General features: G+C 35.9%; 1 protein-coding gene and 1 long non-coding RNA gene across 3 annotated transcripts; one reads left to right on the forward strand and one right to left on the reverse strand.

The window, feature by feature from the left end:
- Window positions 1–1,102: 1,102 nt before the first annotated feature.
- LOC145764746 (small nuclear ribonucleoprotein F) lies at window positions 1,103–10,985 on the forward strand. Its single transcript, XM_082576410.1, has 3 exons — window positions 1,103–1,208; window positions 8,949–9,139; window positions 10,742–10,985. The coding sequence occupies exons 1-3, from the start codon at window positions 1,203–1,205 to the stop codon at window positions 10,806–10,808; spliced, it is 264 nt and encodes an 87-aa protein (XP_082432536.1). The 5' UTR covers window positions 1,103–1,202; the 3' UTR covers window positions 10,809–10,985.
- A 1,648-nt stretch (window positions 10,986–12,633) lies between these two features.
- On the reverse strand, window positions 12,634–15,175 carry LOC145765221 (uncharacterized). Of its 2 annotated transcripts, none has more exons than XR_014288551.1 (3): window positions 14,775–15,175; window positions 13,873–14,007; window positions 12,634–13,459 (listed from the first exon to the last, which is right to left on the reverse strand). It is a non-coding gene; the product is annotated as an uncharacterized LOC145765221 (long non-coding RNA). The 2 variants fall into 2 exon arrangements; XR_014288550.1 differs by having other exon boundaries at window positions 12,634–13,599.
- Window positions 15,176–24,366: the final 9,191 nt, after the last annotated feature.

Here is a 24,366-nt window from a genome sequence, read left to right on the forward strand (position 1 = left end):
ACTAAAAGTAGCCTAGCTTATTTCATTTATAAAAGAGACCCCTTGCGTCGAATAGCATAAAACGTGTGTGATGAAATGTTTGATGTCAGACGTTACAACTTTGCTGAGAGCATTGTCCCGTGGTGTTCAAAATAGAGGCTCGGACGCCTGGGCCTTGGGAATTTCTCTCGTGAAGATCGCTTTTAGGCCTGGCCTTGAAGTACCTGGCGGAAAAAAATTCATGTAAGTCGGCACTCTTATGATTGCATCACTTGATGCTCCCCCTCTCGATTGTTCCTGACTTGACGTCCTCTCTCCTTTTTTTTATTTATTTTTTGTAAGGCACGGCATTTGTCGAATAGTGACAACGCGTGTCGAGCGGCATTGCTGCCGAAAAAGACAAAAATTGCAGCTCTGGGGATGGGCATGGAAAAGCGATGAAGGTTGCAAAGAATGGAGCTGTAAAGTGTAGGGCAGTGGTTCTTAACCAGGGTTCCATCAAACCTTGGGGGTTTGACAAAGCTGTTTCTTCAGCGCGAACGTCCTCTGAAACATTAACACACGGCTTACTGAATCAGCGAATCTTTTTGGAAAATATTGTCCAGCCGAAACTTGATAGCGGCTTACGTGATGGTAATTTAGTACCAACAAATGGAAAGTTATCCTCTTATTACAAAAGTTGCCTTTGAAGTTCTCATGCCATTTGTAACCACTTATTTATGCAAACATGTGTTTTCTATTCTGGTGGATGTTAAAGCAAAAAAAAAAACGAAACCGGCTTGCATGCAAAAATGACATGAGAATTGCTGTTTCCGAGACAAAGCCTCGAATCTCACTATTGGTCTCAGAAAAACAATAGCAGAAGTCTCATTGATACAGTAAATGTATTAAACTATTAAATGTGGTAGATTTTTGTTTTTCTGACTCAACTAAAGTTTGGGGTTCAATGAATTAGTGCAAGAGTTCGGCAGGTTAGTAAAGGTTAAGAACCACTGGTGTAGAGGGAGATAATATGCAGAGTTACTTCGAGTTAAAATCGTCTCAACAAAATTGAATGTAACTGACTTGTTTGTGTTCCTGATTATTTTTGGAAAATTTTATTGTTTTAAAAATTTGTTTTTTTAGACTTCTCTTGAGCGTTTGAGTTGTTGCTTTAAGTTTTTCTTTGGCAGATAAGTTGGAATTTACAAAAGAAATTAATTGAAACGAAACCAACATTCAAGATGACGGTAAGGTCTTTGAATTATTCAGCCAAGAGAGATTTAATCTATATATGTAAAATTTTACTTATAAATCAAAAAATGTTTCAGCTTTTTATGCATTTCATACAGACAAATCCAGGTAGTTGCATTGTCAATTTGTCATGGTATTTTATGTCATATTACAAGCTATGTATTTATCCCGTAATGGCTTGTTTCGACATATCCAATTCAAAGAAATCCTATTTCGGAGACAGCCTTTTTCAAAGAAAATCGATTCAGAGAATTTGTAGAGATTATTTAGGTAGGCTAGGCAAGTTTTGTGTTTACCTTTACATACCCATGCAAAATGTTAAGCAATTTCCTTAACCCATTTTTAACTTATTTAGGCAATTACCTTAACCTATTTTTTTACACATAAACCTATGATTTATATATATATGTGTAACAAGTATGGATGGGCAATTTGGAATTGGATTTTTGCATGCATGTCTTAAACCAGGCATGTGCAACCTTTTTTATTGGCGGGCCAAATATGAAATTTGAACAATACCATAAAATAATAAGATATAATTTGTAATGGCTAATAGGTTATACGGTATTCATTTTCACTAATAGCCTACGCTGAGTACCATGTGGGCAGTATAGAACAACATGGCGGGCCGCACTGTGGCCCGCGGGCCACAGGTTGCACATGTCTGTCTTAAACCATTACCGTACAGCTTAATTTTGCTTTGTTGGTTATAAATGTCACTATTTTTATTTCCACAATATCGTTTCTTGTGCATTCCGAAAAAGAAAGATAAATATACATAATTACACACACAATGTACAATTGCAAAAAAAATGTTCGTTTTAATAGGGAACAAAGCATGGGTCTGCTACTATTCGGTGAGTTCCTAACCGGGTCATTCCATTATATTTCAGGTCAAAATTAGAGGAAATGCCACCCACCCTCTTCGATTTGGTTGATTTTGACATATGTGAGAGATGGCAACCCACTGAGCTCAACAAAAATTTTTTTTTCAAAATTGGTCGAGGGATTTTAAAGTTACACCGTTTTCAATTTTAACCGCACGGTGGCAGTATTTCAGCTCCAAAGAGTAAAAATGCCCCAATATCTGTTATACTGAAGCTAGGAAGTTGATGAAAATATGTAGAATACCATTTTGGGGGATGAGGAATTCAAATTTGCAAACAGAATATAAGAAAAACATGTAGTTTTGGAGTAATTTGATTATGAATATTTTTTGAGGTATATATATATTTTGGGGAAAAATTTTCCCATGTAGCCGAAGAAAAAAAAAACATTTTTTTGGGGGGGATGTTAAGTTGGACTTATATTTTGATAAACACACTCCAATTTTGTTGTTCCATATTGTTCCTTGCCTGGACTGGTGTGTAATATATTGGAAATGTGCCTTTAAACTTTTAATCTTTGGAGAACTTGCCTTTTAAGTCTGTACCTCGTGTTTCACATTTTGCCTTGCGCGTTTTCCATGACCTCTTGATTGGCCGCTGTTAAATGTGCTTTCCTGACAGCGTCGCAATTCAATTCAAAACTCGAGTTCCAATATTAAGTTCAATCGTTTTTAGTGCCGCAGCTATGTGGGCGTTTACGTTACCAGTTTATGTTGAAGTTTATGTTTGAGATTCAAATAAAGTTATCTGTTCATCTTTGAGAGTTCGTCCGAAATAGTCAGACGTAAAGGCTAGCGCGAAACATTACATGGTGTCAGAAGTTGGATTCGAAGTTGTCGAAGTGGCGAAACATTACATTTTTTTAGAGACATTAAATCTTTCTAAAATTTTGCAAATTTTAAATGCCTTTTTAACATTGTACAGTGGGGCATTCCATTTATAATTAATCATCAGATTTTTTCAAATTTTGTAACCACTAGTCACAGATTTTGCTTATTTTGACATATTTTGTACATATTAAAAAATGATGACAGTAGCAAAAATTTTTTTTGAAGTATCTTAATTGGGGGCCGAGATAGAGCACTTTGAATTTTCGGCCACTAGTAGGATTTTTGAAGCTGAGCACAGCCATTTTTTTCATTTTTTGACAATAACTCTTTACCTTGAACGATTTTTGCACTGAAAACATGCATTTTACCAATTTAAGATTCAAGGAATTCATTTAAATTGCAATTAAACATATGCTAAGATGAACATTTCAAATGATAATTTAGGTTTAAAGTTTTTCTTAATTTATTTTTGATACGCTAAGTTTGGGGGAATATTTCGGAGCGTTGAGAAAAAGATCCAAAAAAAATTTTTTTTTCAAACAAAGCAATTGAAGTATAATATTTTCACGAAATTTGATTGATGTAAGTTTTGCATAAACCAAAATATTCAACTTAGAAAATATCAACCCATACATATCAAAAAAATGAAAATAATTGAAATATAACTGATGCTTTGTCACAATATTTGCAGGGTTCAGCCATATTATGGTCCATTTCTTTAAGAATTGTTTTATGTGTCAAACTACCAATGTTTTATTATTCAGCTGATATTACACAGGTAGTCTGATCAAGATTTTACTACCGTTTCTTATCAAACCAGCACCTGCACCGAGTGCACCCTTATCATATTCATTGAAATAGAAAACTGCTTGGCTATGATGTTTTTATTATTCAGCAGGAAAGGAGTTGTTAAACAGTTTGGTTTGGAAAAGACCATATATGCTGGATGCCACCCACTTCTGCACTTTTGAAACTAACTCCACCTTCTACATCCAATGGTAGAAGTTACACTTTTAGCTCAGAACTGAACAAACTTGAAAAACTTTTTAACTAGACTGATGTGCAATTTAGTGTATTTTTTATTACTTGATGCTCACTCAATAATTTCTAAGCTGTACCTATGGGATTTAATTATACTTTTAACTTTTTCGATCATATGGATTGAAACAAATCACTGTCAGATGACAGACATTGCAATTTGCTGTTTCAAAAATGCCAAAACTTCATGTCAAAGAAATTGGAATTTTGCCAAACTGAGTATCAGTTTTAAACTGCAGTCCCTCTCAAAAACACATGGAACAACTAAAATAACTCATCATAAAGACATAACATGAACAGGTAAATAATTTCAGAAAAAAAGTTTTTGAGTTTGGTCATGGCTACATGGCCAAAGCACCCCCCAAAGTTATCCCCCCAAAGTTTTTGAAACGTTGTTTTCATCTATAAATGATATCTTTTCACCAATTTTGACTGGAAATTCAGATTCCTTGCCCCCAAAAATGGTATTCTAAAATATTTTGGTTGTTTTTTTTTAGCTATAAATTATGAGATGTTAGCAAAATTTGAATTTTGGGGGGCACGATGCCCCTTAGAGTGGTTCAAAAAAATACAAGTTTCTAGAAATCTTCCTCCACAAGGCTTAAAATGTGCCATTTCCCCATAGAAGTGCACTTGTAAAAAAATAGACTGATTGGAGGTTGTTTGAAGGTCAATCAGATTTTCACTTTTTTACCACAGAATGCATAAAACATCATTTTTTTCAATATTCTTCTGTTCAAAGATATTCAAATGCAAAACTTTCTTATTCTCAATATTTTGCATTCCAGAGTAATAATTGTGCTTGCAGTAACATATTTGACAGGATAGTCACCTGCATAAAACTAGGCTCATTTTTTTATCGCAGTTTTGTCTCTTTGTGGCTCTTGTTTATGCACGCTACTGGCACGAGGCTGCATTAGCTACAAGAGCTCCCAACAATTACTTGAAACTTCTCGATCTCCTTCACCACTACCCAATAGGTTATATTAAGAAAACAGCTCTGAAGGCTGTCACTTGTGGTATTTTTCTGAGCATCTTGCTCTGTTAGCGCTGTTTGATGATCGTGTTCGTGACAGAACCAAAACAGCAATGGTGACAAACTTGGCACGACCGGGTCTGCTACTATTCGGTGAGAGCCTTTTTCGGTGAGAGCCTTTTTCGGTGAGAGCCCTATTCGGTGATTTTTTTGAATTTTTTTTTGAAAATTATCGGGTACCATAGCCTAATTAAAACCCCTAACCCCAAAAACCCAAAACTCCCAAACCCCTAAAAACCCAAACCCCCCAAAAAAAACCAAAAACCTCCAAACCCCAAAAAACCCCCAAACTCCAAAAACCCTCAAAACCCCCCAAAAAAAACCCAAAAACCTCCAAACCCCAAAAACCCCCAAACCCTCAAACCCCAAAAACCCTCAAACCCCAAAAACCCTCAAAACCCCCAAACCCTAACCCTATAACGGCAATGATAATTAGGCTACGCCGCGCAATAATTTAAAAAAAAAACTCACCGAATAGGGCTCTCACCGAAAAAGGCTCTCACCGAATAGGGAACTCATCGAATCGGACTCACCGAATCGGGCCATTCCGGGCACGACCACCACATCCAAAAATTCTGAAGCGGCTGGACGGGACAGAATTTGGCCATCAATCTCCAATAGAGTCATTTATAACAAGTCGGCCACTAAAGCTATTTGATCTGCAGTTGTGCACAAATGGTAACAAAGAAGCAGGAGCATGCCTTGGCAAATACCCAGCCTTTGGCCATCAGAGCCAACATACAATAAATTTAAAGCCAGTGTCAGTCTCCTGAAAGTGGTTAATGACACTGCCGAGCGAGGAATTGCACTAATTGTATTGTATTGATTGAATCTTTATCCTCGGACTGGGAAAGCTTCTTGTAGAGCTTAATCCTGGCAGTTTCGCATACTTGTAGAGGATTTGAATCACTGACGCAGGCCCGGTCACCGAGATTGACAGAGTGAAGTTTCTGATTGTTGAAGTCTTGTTGCCGGGGAATTATTCCATTCATTAGATGCCGTTGAATGGAGAGCAGCCCTTAACGTGCGTTGCTCTAGCGCACACCCCGAGAGTCGAACTAGCGCCGCTTGTTCTTGAAGCTTCTTCGTTCCAGAATTCAGTCCTACAATTCAGTTCTTACCAAAGATGAGACTCAGAAACAGTACCTACTGCAGTTAGTAAGCAGTAAGCACTAAGCACCCACAGAAAAAGGTTTCCGGTGCCAACCAAAGCAACCCTCAATCTCAACAAAGCTTGAAATGAGACTGTGAAGAAAACAGTGGCCGAATGTCATATCTGATTTAACACCACAGTCCTTGACGCTACATTGTATTTTAATTCATTTATTGCGGTATTGATGTCTCTTGGTGATAAAGGAAAATTGTATTATGTTTATAATTATTTAACCTATGAAAATGATTGAAGTGATGACTGATGAGACTACTGCCGGTTTCGACTTTCGAGCGAACATTTTTCAATAAGAGTGGTAGATGCCGAATTGCTGATAGTTTAGTATGGAAATAAGATGGGTGTTAAGTTAATAAATACTGTTTACATACACACTAAGTTTAATTATGCATCATACAAAAGTCTAGCTCATTCTCTGCTGTAGTTTTCAAGATAATAGGTGGCATTTTCCCCTCTGTAAGTCTTGCATGCAGTACCGGCCTGTGTGCGATAGGGTTTGACATAGGCAGAATGTTGTAAAAAAGTGAAAATCTGATTGACCTCTAAACGACCTCCAATTAGTCTAATTTTTTTGCAAGGGCACTTTTATGGGGAAATGGCACATTTTAAGCCTAGTGGAGGAAAATTCTGAAAACTTTGTATTTTTTTGAACCACTCTAATGCCCCTGTCAGGTGATGAATTTCAAACCCCCACAACTTTTAAACCACTTGGTCAATTTCAAAATTTTTTTTTGTGTGCTCAGTTAATGATTGTGAACTTACTGCCAAAGTATGAAACATTTCCAAGAGTATAATATTGGTTTTTTCATGACCTGAAATATAACGGAATGACCCAACCCCTAACCCTAAAATGGCAATGATAATTAGGCTACGGTACCCGATAATTTTTAAAAAAAAAATGAAAAAATCCCCTGTTAAGGGATCGGACTCACCGAAACGGGCCATTCCGACAAAGCATTGACTTTATTTTGCATTTGCTTTATTTCCTTAGGTGGATTTATGTTGAATTGGATTGTACAATTGCAAAAAATGTTTGTTTTAATAGGGAACAAAGCATTGACTTTATTTTGCATTTGCCTTATTTCCTTAGGTGGAAATATGTCGAATCGGATTCAATGTAGGCCTAACTAGGCCACTCTAACACTATCAGCCCTCTTAGCTCGTTTATTTTTTCCAAGACCAAGCATTATTTAAGATTATTTCATAATTCAATAACAAAGAGTTTCATGGAACTGTGTTACAAAAGTAGGCTAATGAGTTGTTATACCGTAAGATTAAATATAGTTACAACAGTAAACTAAACTTCACTATGTGCATAGGGATGCACAATACAGAATACCTGGCGTCCTGGCTATTCTAGCATACGGTACTTAAATTCGAATCTATTCTGAAATTACACTGCAATTTTTTCCAAATAATATCGAACAAAAAGCAAAAATATTTGTACATTATATTGAATTGCATTAGTATCGCATGTCAAACAACTGCGCAAACCCTATGAAGGAAGAAAAAAGTCGCTTGGAACAAACAGTCCATGAAGAAAAAAGTCGGCGCGCAAGAGGGAAAATATCAACTTTACATTTGTTTAACGTCGCACACTGTTCATTTAACAGATTTATTTTCGAATCCTGATATCCGAAAAGAAACTGCAAATGCGATTCGAATACATTGAGATTCGAATCTCTAAGATTCGATATTCTGTATTGTGCATCCCTATATATCAACCATCAATGGTACACTCCCAATAAATAAAGGTTTAACATCATTATAAAAAAAGATAGCCTAAGTAATTATTAATTAAGAGATGTACGGTACCGATATATCGACATCGGTAATATCCATTTTTGGAGGGTCGGTATTGGCTAAATGTGTTTGGCGGATACTAAAAGTTTTAATAAAACCACATTTGCAACAAATTTTGTAAAGTCAGCAAAAATATAACTTTTTTGAAGCAAGGCAGTAACTAACGTTACACTCACTACACTGATGCAGAAAAATAACAACCTGTTTAAATTTTTGATGAATGATTTGCAAAGAAAAAAACGTTAAGCATGTTTGTGGGTGCAGACGTTCTCACTTTTCAGTTATAAATTTAAAACAAGAACTGTTTTGAGATCAAAACTGACCAACTCTCGCATACGTGATGTTTTATGTTTGTCTACCACTTACCTCGAACCAAATTTGACCGGGTACTGAAATCAAGGCGTCACTTTCATTTTTGACATCAACACAGCTTTATTATGCAAAATTCTGGATGTTTCAGTTCATAATGGAACAGCTGATGACTTATAGCCTAACGTATTACATGCCGTGATATGTAACTAATGAACGAAATACTTAAACCTGCATATTGCTATGTTGCATGATAATGATATTAAATAACACGATACTGTATTACTATATATATAATGCACCATTCTGTGAGAAAAAACAAGATTATCAGGGGCTGTTGCTTGACGTGCGGGCAGCCGGGCGCTTCCGAATTATCAAACTTGGCCCGTCTGGAGAAAACTTGGACACCCATGAGCTACAATATACCGGAATGGTCCGTTTCGGTGGGTCCGATTCGGTGAGTCCGATCCCTATTCGGTGATTTTTTTCATTTTTTTAAATTATTGGGTACCGTAGCCTATTTATCATCGCCGTTTTAGGGTTAGAGGTTAGGAACTCACCTAATAGTAGCAGACCCACAATATACATATTCAGATATTGTAACTTATTGTTAACTGAAAAAAGTAACTTTGACGAATTGCAATAATATTTATACGTTCTTCTAGACACTGCCAATGAACCCAAAACCTTTCCTGAATGGCTTGACAGGAAAACCTGTCTTAGTGAAGTTGAAATGGGGAATGGAGTATAAGGGATACTTGGTGTCAGTGGATGGTTACATGAACATGACCCTTGCCAATGCCGAGGAATACGTTGAGGGAGCCATGTCTGGTCACTTAGGGGAAATATTAATCAGGTGCTTTGTTGTTTCCATTACCATAAGTTTCATCTTTGTAGTTAAAATTTTGATACATGGTGAAAACCTAGTGGATGTTAAAAATTCAAATATGTAGGGAAAACGCAAACATCGGGAAACGACTTCTAACGTGAGATAAATAAAAACATCAGGTTAGTGAAGATGTTAGTATAGATTTCAAACAATAAGAACGTTAGAATTAGTTGAAAGCAAAAAATCATGAAAAGAGTGACATTGGCAACATTAACAATCAGAGCAGACACATGATCGCTTACAAAACAAACAAAAAAACGGCACCAGTGCGAAATATAGAGAGATGCTGAATGTAAACAAAAAATACATGATTAAAAATAAAATTATTAAAAAAAAGATAGATTTTGTTGTACAGTACAGGTAAAAAACGAAAGTAACAATGAGCAGGACATGTATCAAGAATGACGGTAAACAGATGAAGCAAGATAACTATTAACTACAGAGGTGGGCATCCGCTGCTTTTAAAAGTATTTTCCGCTTAAAAGTAGCGCGCTACAAGTCGATATATGTAACGAAGTACCGCTACTTTTGCTTAACTGACACTCGTGAGCACTATTCAACTACCTTGCGAAGTCAAAATGACTTTGAAAATGAATGATATCATTTGTTTGCACTGCCATTTCAAAGTCGTTGTAGAAAGCACGTTCTGGTTGAAATTTATTATGCATCTTTGAAAAATACAAGCATTTCAAAATGCGAGTCGCTGAGTACTGCTCGCTTTGGCTTCAACACTTTCTTCCCTACTGAGAAAAGTTTCTCCATCGCAGCACTGGAAGGAATAGGGGTGTTATGTTTGATAAACAGACGTTTCATCTCGGCATTGGGAAAGCTCAACGGTCAACGTCTTGCTTCTATTCGAAAAAAATGCCTTTGCAAGTGACTTTTCTTTCCTGACTCACACTTTCATGGACTCGGAAAGACTCCAGACTTTCATGAGATGGCACCAACACACCAAAAAAATCATCCTTGGAGTCATGACTGGTGTTGGTGATTGATGTTACTCTTATCGGTGTAAACATGGCTTGATGTTTTCTGCAATAGTCGAATGATGAACTGCCTTGATTTTTGCATGCATTGTTTTAATTAAAAAATCTCCGAAAACGAGTCATCTTTTTACTTTAAACTGAAAAGTAGCCGGAGGGTGACTGAAAGACATGCAGCCCTTCTCTGCTATCAGTACATGAAAAAAGTAGGGCCTCCACTGCAGCCGTTACTCCAACAAAAATGTAGCACGTTACTGACCACCTTTGGTTAACTAATAACTACATAGTGGACACCAAGAGATTAGAGGTGTACAAAGTCAGGTTTTCTTCAAACATGCAGCTGTACAATTGAAGGAACATGCTTACTTGGGCGATTATGACGCATGCGTTCGCAGTCATACTACCAATATGAATCGTTTCATGGTGTTGTAGCAGGAAGCAGCATTATTGAGAGTTGCACTCTGGTGTTTTGGATATCGCAGAAAGTTTGAAGATTGTTCCATCAGAATTAATTTGTTTCTGTCACTATAACGCGAGATCGATGATTTACATGTCACCCAACTAAATTAACTGTTTTACAACGCAGGTGCAACAATGTCCTTTACATCAAAGGTGTGGACGAAGATGGGGAGGAAGGAGAGATGAAAGAGTAGCGCTATAGCTGATCAGGATCATCCACTTGTAAACTTCACTGTAGTTGTTTGATCGCGTGCGTGGTTGATGACGCAGTCGTACCCTTGAACTTCGCTCTACCATTGATATCGTGGGTAGTTTCATGTTATGAGACACTGCTTGCTAACCTGGTCAGAAATAAATTCTTTCATTACCAGTTTAGTTCGTACTCTATATTACGATTGGAGAAGTTTGTTCTCATCATACTTGTAGCTAGAAACGCTCTTGCTCTGTCCGAGGCCTCACTGTTGCAAAACGTACGGTGGACACCAGCTGACGCAATGCTAAGAATCTAGACCAACCACCAAGAAAGCGTTATATTCACTTTAACTTCATCTTCACATAATTACATGCAGTAAAAAATTCGTAGCTGATTTTTAGTTAGCCTACTGAAGTAAATATAGTTGCTTCTACGTTCAACATCTTACTAGGCTACATCTCGTCAGCCCAATCAATGGCCAGGTTTAATAACTTATGCTTTCTGCAGAAATTTATAAACCATAGTATTGTGTCAGTACTATTCACCTTTGGAAGTTCTTAATTGGTTTACAATGTTTCTTCTGTAATAAATGCTCTCCGGCCAAGTCGTCTACAAGATGAAAACAGCGCACGACCCACCGATTAAGTTAAAAGAAAAACTCGTGAATTTTAGAAATTATTGTACATGGGTACTTTTTATCGTTGTTCTCTCGATCTTTTCAAGGTACGAACTGACGGTACGAATTGTTCATGGTACGAATTAGGTTGCATACACAATACAGTATAGGCTATACTTGTGTATTGAAAAAAATGTTTTTAGTATTTAGATTGTTTAATCTGGAAATTAAAAACATTATTGTGGATGCAACCTAATTTCTAGTGGAAAACCTGTTTTAGAACATTTTTTGATGCTTTTTTTGTCTCAAACCTGCCATCACAAAACTTAAGAATTGCAGTTGATTGGAACACAAAAACTTACTAATCGCAAGTATCAAACCTTTTGCACTCAAATGTGTATTGTGTAGGCCTATTGTAGTTCTACAAGCCCAAAATGGATGCCTGAAAGTCAAATAGGCACCATACACAAACCGATTGAGATATTGATTTAAACTTTTATCTTGTAATGTAAGAAGTCTGGACTTTTCAGCAAAATCTAAAACCTGACCTAAAACAGGGGTGTGCAAACTTGCAGCACTGCTGAGTGCTGTGCCAAATACACATAACCAGCTTGGTCCATGGGCCACAACTCCCAAACCAAATCCAATTCAACGTTAGGTAAAACAATCGGTTTTACCATCGGCGTATACTGCTTAAAAGAATAAGTCAGATAACACAGGCCAACAAAAAAAAAAAAATTTCAAAAGGCACGACATGTTAGAGTCATTTTAGGGTATTTCGAGGCCCCTGATTCCGAAAATGCACTTGTTTTTTTCGAATTGGCTCTAGTTTTTGAGATACAGCAAAAATATTTTTTTCTCAATTTTGAGCCCCCCTAGATTTAACAACGTGTGTTTTATTACATAGACAAAACTGAAAATAATCTCAGGCACATTTCTGAGTTGTACAAAGGCTATTTGGAACCAATCATGTTGATTACAACCCAAACAAACAGCTATTTAACGTTTACTGGCCCAATAACAATCAAAATACGACGTGAAGAAAGCCTGAGGATACATGATGTAGGCTAGGGACTTTATATTACGGGACGCGAAACTCCGCTTATCCGCCAACACTAGAAGGGTCACTGCACAATTTAAGTAGATACGCAGTCACATCGAACAGCACCATCAATTTTGAACATATGAATGTATTGTCACTAAAGAATGGCAACAACGTTCTAATAAAGTAATAAATGTATCAAAACGCTTATATGACGTTTATTAATAAATTGACATAGGCCTATGCATATTGTATGCTACAGGCTATATAAAGCTATGTTGCATACATTTCACATGTCAGAGCATTATAAACAATATTCACATATCAAACATTGTCATGTACATAACATAAGTAAACAATTACACAATGTATAATAAATATGGTTCTTCTATAACCAAGCAACCTCTTCTCAATATATATTTAATGATTGCTTACAGTTAGTTTTTTGAAGGTAGTTTTTGAATTTTTCGCGATGAACTGGCAACCAAATCTTTTTTAATGTCTTCAAAACGTTAAGTTCATTCTTTGCGACACAATTGAAAGCAGTTTCTACAATCATTTTAAAGCTTGCATGACCAGAATCACACTTTAAAGATACGATGACAAGAAGGTAATTAAACTGAGACACTGCGCATTCCGTGAGAGCGGAAACAAAAATATTACGTTGATTTCCAATAGTGAACAGTCCTCCTTTTAAATTCCTTTTAATTTTCCACTCTAACACTCTAATAACACAGCATAATGATGGTGCACTGCAAGAGAGGTTACAATAAAACATAGTTCTGTTGGCTTGGATAAACCACCACGATCAGCTAAAGCAAGAAGCTTGCAACACTCATTGCTTTCTTCCACTAAAGTGTCATCTTGACCGGCAACAAGAAGTTCCTTGCAAGCATTACATTTCCTATGAGGACAAATGCTTCTGTCAATATACCCAGCAACATAGTATGCCACATTCATGTCAGATGTGGATAGGTCATCTAATGTCACAATCCTAAAAAAATCAACCAGCCAAGTTACTGACAATGCAACTTTTGTTGCTGTAATTGCTGGGAAATTTAAGGATGACAATTTGGCTCCAGCTAGCAAAGCTTCTTGTTGAAGTAAAGACAGCATCATCTTGTATTTTATCACCTGAAACATTGAGTAAATGTAGTATCTATCTAAGAAGCTTCAACTAATTTCGGCATAAGCATAATCTTTGGGTAATGACAGTACTTTATGAAGATAATGTGTTCTAATATGTATATTTTTTCTTTGTAATCAGTCATACAAATTTTGGAGGTAACATGCCAGAAAGCTTCAGTCTCCACAAATAATTAAACAATTAAGAATAAACAAATATACTTCTTCATGTGTGCCTTTGCAGCAAAATGTTATATAATATTTATGTGAAGTTGCTCTAACCTTTAAACTGATGTTTCACAAACATCACTTTCCACAAATTCTCCACCATTTTGATAAATCGAGCGGTTTCAAGAAAAGATGGGTGATCCTCAGCATAAAATTCCAATCCTCGACTAGTTGATTCATGGAAAATGTCTTAAAATGTGTCATATGTTTAAGAGTTAATATATACATTGCAACTTTCAAGAACACTGAAGTTAATGTAAATGACAGTCATGCAAAATTGATAAGCAAGCATATTTCTTTATATTGCAAACAAGCATATTAGATTACAATATAAAATAGACAAAACCGGATAATTGCATAGTCCAATTGTCAAATTTTTTATGATACATGCGATTATCCAATTGTGTTATGGTTTAGTATTCAAGAATCTCATGCGATAAAACGGTTTGTGTATTTAACCAAGATATATATTGAACCATAGGCATACGAAGCCGAGCAACGTTATCAAGTTTAGCATATTTAAAGATTATTATATTTACAAAAACACAACAATTAAATATCGAACGTTTTCGACATCACAAGATGTCCTCTTCAGGAATAACATACATACAATTTCAGGAATAACATACATAAAGTTGTATGTATGTTATTCCTGAAGAGAACATCTTGTGATTTTGAAAACGTTCGATATTTAATTGTTGCGTAGTTTTGTGTTTTTGTAAATATAATAATCTTTAAATATGCTAAACTTGATAACGTTGCTCGGCTTCGTATGCCTATGGTTTAACAAGACAAACTCTCTACCGAAGCTGTATCAAAATATATATATATGTGATAAATCAATTTTATCTGCACAAGTCAAAATTTTAGTTTACAATTAACAAAACGAAATAAAACAAAGTAACTTCAGTTACTTAGATTAACAAAAAATACTGTAAACATACTTCTTGACTTACTGAGAGCATGTGTCAGAAAAACATGGCTTGCATGAGTGTTCCAAAATGTGTTCAAAGCAAGAAGTTGGAATATCAAAATCAATCAATCAACTTCCAATTTTTTCATGGTATTGCTCGCACCCATTTTTCCTCAGTTCAACATCATTGGGAAATTTGAACAGAGAAGTTTTAACCTCGCTACTTGATTTATATCCAGTTGTACATCCGGGTACATAGCAAGTGTTAACCATTTTATAAATTAATGGTCAAATGCATTATATAGTTATATATAAATAGTACTAAAAGTATAAGAATGATTAGTACGTTAAAACTACAGAATTACGGTACCTATGACATCAATACCTTGCCTAGGTTTTATGTGAAGCATTTTCTGGTATAAAAACTGTTTTATTTGAGACAAGTGACAGATTTTACATAAATAAAACAATTAAAAAGTACATGGGCAATCCACTTAGTTTTCATTCTGCTAATAACAGGATTTCTGCTTTATTTAGAATTTTACACAATTTTAGAATTTTACACTTTTACAATTTTTACACAATAGAATTTTACACAATTTGCCTTAACATTATAGCGTACGGTACGTGAACAATGAACATCAAGTCTTGTGCAACATCATAACATTTGATGCATTACTTCGGAAATATGTTTTTTCTTTTGTTGGAAGATGTGAAGTATCGTCTAACTCTATTGTTGCCTCCTTGATGAGGTCCGACTGCCATCGTAAATCAAATTACCGTCTTCAGTATAATAATTCTATGTATTCTATTATTTAGTTTTGATGGCTGCCATGTCATCTGATTGTTTTTATCGTTTTGAATACTTTCAGTTCTTCTAATTTGTAACACTACCGTACCATTGTCTGTAAACTTGTAACAGTTGATAGCATATTTAGTGAGATTTTGTGCATTTGGAGTTTGTGTATTATTCGTTGTTGTTGTTCGATGTTTGCAGTTTGTGTATTATTTCGTTGTTTTGGATATGGACAGCTTTGTCTGATGCAAATAAATATTATTATTATTTGAACAAATGAATAATATTTATTACCTACATTACATGACATCTAATAATATTTATTACCTACATGACATGACATCTAAGGTTTAACAAATACCAACATACCTTCAATGTCATCATTATTATAAACTAATTGACTACTGTCACTGACTGACTAAAATATAGAGCAGACTATAAGACTAAAGAAAAGTTTGAAAATAGTCTCCACTGCTAAACTGTGAACTGGTTTGAAGTGCAATAGTCACACCAACAAATTGTTGCCACAGTTGATACCTATATGATATATCCCACACCAAATTAACGTGTTAGGCTTTACTAGTGAATGCTACAGTCCATAAGCAAAAGGTGGCCATAGATTCAATGCAGACATCATAACTTGTTTTAGCAAAGTCCAAAGCCAACCAAACTATAAGCCTGCCTTGGGCTAACGTACTTCTCAAAAGCACTTTAACAAATTTGTATAGTTAACAACTTATTTCCTTTAACTTCTCCAAATTGAAGTACCACAGCAACAATCTTTTGGTTACTTCTCACTTGCAGATACGCTGCACGCTAGCTTACTGCTAATCACTAAAAGGAAGTATCCTGAACAGTGTTGCCACTCACATCAATTTTAAAAACATCAAATTGTTTCATAATGTTAATTGTTTCAAATCATAATTGTAATAATCATAATTGTTTCAAATAGTTTAATTAATTATTTCTGAAAGTTCCTTGGTTTCATATTATCTGAATTTTCTCAACTAGCTACTCTCCAAGGCGTATATAATCAATCAGAGTTGACTCTGTCAAGGAAACAAGCAAAGATGGTCCTGTAACCGGTGGTGAAATCTTTCTAAAATGACTGAGACTTTTGATAAATTCTTATTTCTGTTCGAATTAACGTGTACTTTAAAAGGTCGTCGCTAATTAATTGGATACGCTACTGTATTACATTGTATTATAATCACTGAAATCATATTGAATTGATATTAATAACAATACCGTCTATTAATTTTCAGTGCTTATCTAAGTAATGTAAATTAGTATACTTCGGTAGATGTTCATTGTGATGGCTTTTTTTGCTTTGAACATTAAGTTTGTTTTAACAAAAAACACCTTAAGCGAGTAATGTCGGTCTGGAATTGCATGCGGGAAGTGATTTTCTGATGTCTCTGGATTTATTAATATTCAATTGAACACTGAGAATATGTCCTTATAATGTTTGTAATGTATTGTATTGAGTTTAAATTTAACCGTTGTTATTGCGTTCATAAACGTAGTTGCACTGATGAGAATTTAATATTCGAAAACGCGTTCTGCAACACTGTTTTTTGCACTCTGCAATGCCTGATGCAGATTTATCTGTAGATTTCCATCACGCATTGAAGCGGTGATTTGATAATGAAATTTTCTACGGTTCGAGAAAAAGTTTTCTCTGCCTATAAAACGTTGAATGGTAGTTTAATTAATTATTTCTGAAAGTTCCTTGGTTTCATATTATCTGAATTTTCTCAACTAGCTACTCTCCAAGGCGTATATAATCAATCAGAGTTGACTCTGTCAAGGAAACAAGCAAAGATGGTCCTGTAACCGGTGGTGAAATCTTTCTAAAATGACTGAGACTTTTGATAAATTCTTATTTCTGTTCGAATTAACGTGTACTTTAAAAGGTCGTCGCTAATTAATTGGATACGCTACTGTATTACATTGTATTATAATCACTGAAATCATATTGAATTGATATTAATAACAATACCGTCTATTAATTTTCAGTGCTTATCTAAGTAATGTAAATTAGTATACTTCGGTAGATGTTCATTGTGATGGCTTTTTTTGCTTTGAACATTAAGTTTGTTTTAACAAAAAACACCTTAAGCGAGTAATGTCGGTCTGGAATTGCATGCGGGAAGTGATTTTCTGATGTCTCTGGATTTATTAATATTCAATTGAACACTGAGAATATGTCCTTATAATGTTTGTAATGTATTGTATTGAGTTTAAATTTAACCGTTGTTATTGCGTTCATAAACGTAGTTGCACTGATGAGAATTTAATATTCGAAAACGCGTTCTGCAACACTGTTTTTTGCACTCTGCAATGCCTGATGCAGATTTATCTGTAGATTTCCATCACGCATTGAAGCGGTGATTTGATAATGAAATTTTCTACGGTTCGAGAAAAAGTTTTCTCTGCCTATAAAACGTTGAATGGTAGTTTAATTAATTATTTCTGAAAGTTCCTTGGTTTCATATTATCTGAATTTTCTCAACTAGCTACTCTCCAAGGCGTATATAATCAATCAGAGTTGACTCTGTCAAGGAAACAAGCAAAGATGGTCCTGTAACCGGTGGTGAAATCTTTCTAAAATGACTGAGACTTTTGATAAATTCTTATTTCTGTTCGAATTAACGTGTACTTTAAAAGGTCGTCGCTAATTAATTGGATACGCTACTGTATTACATTGTATTATAATCACTGAAATCATATTGAATTGATATTAATAACAATACCGTCTATTAATTTTCAGTGCTTATCTAAGTAATGTAAATTAGTATACTTCGGTAGATGTTCATTGTGATGGCTTTTTTTGCTTTGAACATTAAGTTTGTTTTAACAAAAAACACCTTAAGCGAGTAATGTCGGTCTGGAATTGCATGCGGGAAGTGATTTTCTGATGTCTCTGGATTTATTAATATTCAATTGAACACTGAGAATATGTCCTTATAATGTTTGTAATGTATTGTATTGAGTTTAAATTTAACCGTTGTTATTGCGTTCATAAACGTAGTTGCACTGATGAGAATTTAATATTCGAAAACGCGTTCTGCAACACTGTTTTTTGCACTCTGCAATGCCTGATGCAGATTTATCTGTAGATTTCCATCACGCATTGAAGCGGTGATTTGATAATGAAATTTTCTACGGTTCGAGAAAAAGTTTTCTCTGCCTATAAAACGTTGAATGGTAGTTTAATTAATTATTTCTGAAAGTTCCTTGGTTTCATATTATCTGAATTTTCTCAACTAGCTACTCTCCAAGGCGTATATAATCAATCAGAGTTGACTCTGTCAAGGAAACAAGCAAAGATGGTCCTGTAACCGGTGGTGAAATCTTTCTAAAATGACTGAGACTTTTGATAAATTCTTATTTCTGTTCGAATTAACGTGTACTTTAAAAGGTCGTCGCTAATTAATTGGATACGCTACTGTATTACATTGTATTATAATCACTGAAATCATATTGAATTGATATTAATAACAATACCGTCTATTAATTTTCAGTGCTTATCTAAGTAATGTAAATTAGTATACTTCGGTAGATGTTCATTGTGATGGCTTTTTTTGCTTTGAACATTAAGTTTGTTTTAACAAAAAACACCTTAAGCGAGTAATGTCGGTCTGGAATTGCATGCGGGAAGTGATTTTCTGATGTCTCTGGATTTATTAATATTCAATTGAACACTGAGAATATGTCCTTATAATGTTTGTAATGTATTGTATTGAGTTTAAATTTAACCGTTGTTATTGCGTTCATAAACGTAGTTGCACTGATGAGAATTTAATATTCGAAAACGCGTTCTGCAACACTGTTTTTTGCACTCTGCAATGCCTGATGCAGATTTATCTGTAGATTTCCATCACGCATTGAAGCGGTGATTTGATAATGAAATTTTCTACGGTTCGAGAAAAAGTTTTCTCTGCCTATAAAACGTTGAATGGTAGTTTAATTAATTAATTGTTTCATAAAAAACATCAAATTTAAGATTAAAACATCAAATTGAAACCTCGGGTGTGTTTTGTCAATAAAATAATAAAAAATGACAACAATTACTACAAATCTAGACTTTCTTCGTAAAATTTATTTAAAAGTTTATTTAAAAAACAAGTTTTCAAGAAAAACTACTTGGCTCGCAGAATTTTATATGCAACAAAAATTAAATAATAATGCACTTTCAATGCATTTTTACTTTCGGCGGCTGACATTTGCAAATAAGCTTACCTACATTACAACTTAGGCCCGTATTTTAAAACCCTAGGCGACTTCAAGTTTGACTTTTAAGTTACTGAAAATTTCACTTCAAATGTAATGCAAAACTGATTTTGCAAAATGCATCTTTTATGATGCATCAAGTCCAGCAATTGCGCTGGCTAGTATTAAAACGTCAAGTTAAATTAGCATTTTGGTATTACACTTTAGCCTACTTCATGGGGTCGAATTTTTAGTCAAGTCCGACTTAAGCTCAAGTAGGGTTTCAAAATATGGCACTTAATGTCTTTATTTTAGTTACGGTACCACTACCAGCCCATCAGTTTTCGTCACAACGGCTCATCATACTCATGTATCTTTTATGTGGACCGTCATTGCTCATATATTCCACTAGCCTATTTGATGGTTGCCAGCTGGTGCAGCCTCCACTACTTAGGATACATGTTGGCGAGCTAGAAGCTGTCCTTTCAAAGTTATTGAATTCATTTTGTTTTGTTCGGAAGTTTTTACCGATCTGAAAACTCTTTCCACTGCAGCTTTTCCTAAAATCGAAACAAAGCTTAATGCAAATGGCTTATAAATCGATTATAATATTATATTTTAATTGGTCTGAGCTAGTTAACACCAAATCGCTTAACATCAGATTTTTGGGCAAAAACATCAAAAGGTTACCCAAAAACATCAAATTTGATGTAATTACATCAAAAGTGGCATCGCTGATCCTGAAACTAGCCCTTCTAGTGTTGGGATAAGGAAAAAAACGGATGAGGCTTCGTATCCCGTAATATAAAATCCCTATGTAGGCTAGAATATAGGCCTATAACTTGTGTTTTGCATTAATTTATTTGTTGACTTCAACAGTATCAGATTTACTAACTAAGCTACTAAGTACAAAGAAAATGCATACATTGTTTTGCTTAACAAACTAGACAAATAAGCAAAACAAAGCTATCAATGAACAAACGCAACTCTTTATTATGGTAAGCCTACTGAGCAACACCCCATCAAGGTATGAAGGCCATTTATGTAATTACAGAATACAAAGTTATGTCTTTCAGTAAAGTAGCTGCTTAGAATTTTATCCTTGTTATGGAAGAACGTAATCTTGGCCTCGGAGTCAAGAATGCCACGTTGATCGAGATGAGGAGTCAAGATTCCAGCTGCCACTTTTGATAACTAAATCTCTAACTACAATAGGTGGTAGAAATGGTTTTGAGAAAAAACCTTGACCTTGCTCCAAAACATTGCTGAAGGTATTGAAGTTACTCTGGGTCATTCCCGTTTTACTATTGTTTCAAGCAAATCCCCACTTGAAACAAGAGAGGACAAAGAAAAACCATAAATGGCAACGTCCATGCAATGATTGCAATGGCCGTCTTGCACACTCCATGTAAACATAATGTTCCAACTTCCTTTGTGACGACTTCATTCGAACATGTTCACCGTACATAAGTAGCCTATTAATAAGGTGATTCCACGGCTCTCTTTACGCCATGGCACTCTGAACTTCTTCTTAGCAATGAGCCCAGAAACGGGTTTGAGTGCAATGTTTGCATACTTTAGGAGGAACCCAAGACTTATCTTGATCAACCAGTCTCATGTCAAAGTAATAATAATAATGCTTGTTTTTATATAGCGCTGGATCCATTGCAGAATGCGTTGCTCCTCAGCGCTTCACAGAGCAGACAGTGTCAATGCAGCCGTATAGAGGACAGCATCCTACTCGTCAAAGGCATATTTTATCAGCCCATGCCATTTATTAGCCTATAGATAAAAAATAACTTCTTGCAGCAATGACTTGGCCTTAGCAAAGGCTTAGAATAAAATTTCATTTGTACAAGTTTCCATTTCAGTAGGCCTACCTTTTCAATATAAAGCTGCATTCATAAACACATGACTTTCGGGCTATTTTTCTTGTGAGGTACTGATTCGCAACTGTTTTCATTGAATATTCATGTCTCCCTTATATTAATCACAGTTCATTTCGACCCTTGCTTGCGTTTTGACGTTTCGTACAATATCAACCAATTGAACTAGACAAGTGCAATTATGACATCACAATGGAAAGCAGGGTTGAAAATAAGTAATGTGCCAATTAAAAGCTTTTGAGAAACTATTTCAAAAATATTTTCATTGTCGAATGTCTCGAAAACTAGAGCCAATTCGAAAAAACTAAGTGCATTTTCGGAATCAGGGGCCCTGAATTACTCTAAAATGGCTCTCACCTTTTGTGCCAAAATTTTTTTGTTGGCCTGTGTAATAGTATCAAGATTTGCTTCTCGTTTTCATACTTCATGTAATCGTATAATTGTACCCGTAAGCGAAAAGTCAATGGACTCCCTGCAATATTCAAAGGCGAAATGAAACAAAGGTGAGACGGATGCAAGCGATCAAAACAAAGAAAAGTGTCTGTAATCCCAGGCGATATCCTATGTGGTAGACATTGTACTGCAAACAACCAATTTTCGCTTTGGGCTTTGTTAAAACAGTTAAATATTAAAATAAACTAAATGTAAACCAACACCAAGCAGAGATAATTAGCTTAATTTTTCATGATGCATTAACGCTTGAGCTGAAATCCAACAACCCGCCGCATATATACGGTAGCTTTTTCTGGCTGCGTAAATAATTGCGCATCCCGATGTACAGTATGATTGGACGACATTGGCGCCACCCCCTCATGCCTAGCTAGCCAAAAGGTGCCTTTAGACATGGACGTCGCTACAATAGCAATGTGATATCCACACTTCAGACAGAGAGTGGATGGCGGTATCCTCAGCGGATGGATGTTCACTCTTTGTTTACGCAAATAATGCGAGTAGGCGGATGCAACCTATTTCGTCCCCTGAACAATTCGTACCCCAATTTTGTCCCCTGAAATCGGGGTACGAAGTGTTCTTAGGACGAAATAGGTTGAATCCTTGGCTTAAAAATTTCTGACCCTGACGTCATTGCATAGCACGAACAATTGTTGCGAGAATATAATTTTCAGCGCATTCTAGTGCGCATCTAGAAAATGTTAATACTGTATTCCTTACAGTGGCGTAGCTAGGGGGGGCGGGGGGGGCGGACCGCCCCGGGCGGCACATCTGGGGGGCGGCACTTTCGGACAGGACTTTTTTTTTTGTTGATAATGCAAAAGTACACGGAAAATAAAAGCAAACAGAATGGCAACGTTCAACACAGTGGCGTAGCCAAGGGGGAGGAGGGGTTTTGGGGGTTACAACCCACCCCTTTGGCACGCATGTGACGTCACGATATTGAGAATGATGCTTTCAGTCTCTATGTCTCTAAAACAAAGTTTGCCTAATTTTAAACGAAACTCCATTAAAAGAGCGAGTTTTTCCAATACCAAACATTCAAATATCTCAGCCAGGAATTAGCAACAAGAAAACATAGAGACTTAGCTTTATTAAGTTACCGAAAAATTCCCAAGAAAACATGGTCTTATCCTTTTGCTATGCCACCGGACAGCACCATTTTACAGGAATATTTATACTAGGGGATTTATACCCACATTTTTGTTGAAAATGCTCTCAGAATGCACCAAATCCAAAGTAATTTTTCAAAATTTTCTGGGGGAGGCCCCCCAGACCCCCCGCCGCTGGGTGTCGTCTTTGGCGAGGACGCCGTCGGGCTTCGCCCCATTTCAAAACAAAACCCCCTCTTTCAAAATTACTGGCTACACTACTGGTTCAAAACATACAATAATTCCACTTTTAGTAAATTAAAAAAATGCATTTCATTTTCACATGCTTTTTCTTGAAGGGGCGACAAAATCTGAATCCGCCCCGGGCGGCACATTTCCTAGCTACGCCACTGATTCCTTAGCTTCTATTTAAGCAGAAAAGCTTTGGATTTTCATGTTGCTTCAACGATTGATGACATTGAATCAGTGTAACAAAGGTGAATTCTTCGGTAAGAATGGATGGGAGTACCTACTTCTACACTAATAAGCGCAAATTAGTTCAAGTCTTACATCACAATGTCTGGCTTTGATCTCAGAGTAATATTGATAAGGCAAGGTTGGTTACAAAATTAGATTATACAAGTAGGCTAAGTTTTGGTATTGCAGTAAGAAAGAAAAGGCCCAGGATGGAAAATTCTGTAAGTGAGAATGAATACGATGAACCTACTTGCTCCTCATCACTTTCACATGACACGCAAAATCAAACCCAAGGAAAAAAGCCTAGTGAAACGTTTGACTCTTCAAGCGCAGGTCGTTGGTAGATGAAAGGATTGAAAGCCCTTCAGAATGACTTCGCTGAAATTTTAAAAAGTCTTCTTAACCGTACATATAGTTCATGATAAACTAATTAAGCATGACGATTGACGTTAAAACTGGTGTGTCCGTCGTGAGGTTTAATTTGTCCGCCAAAATAGCTGCTCAGACCGGACACGCTTGTTCGCTGTTAGCAAAATCGAATTTCTAGGCCTGCGACCTATTTTGTCCCCTGAAAAGATTGAGAGAAATTTTGAAATGTTTGCGGCAACTCCGATCAGCGACTTCGGCTGTGTTGTATTTTTTTCTCGATCTTTTCAGGGTACAAAATGGGGATACGATGTGTTCAAGGGACGAAATAGGTTGCACCTCGAGTAGGCTATT

This window comes from Aplidium turbinatum, chromosome 2 (assembly GCF_918807975.1).
Source record: "Aplidium turbinatum chromosome 2, kaAplTurb1.1, whole genome shotgun sequence".
Lineage (NCBI taxonomy): Eukaryota > Metazoa > Chordata > Ascidiacea > Aplousobranchia > Polyclinidae > Aplidium > Aplidium turbinatum.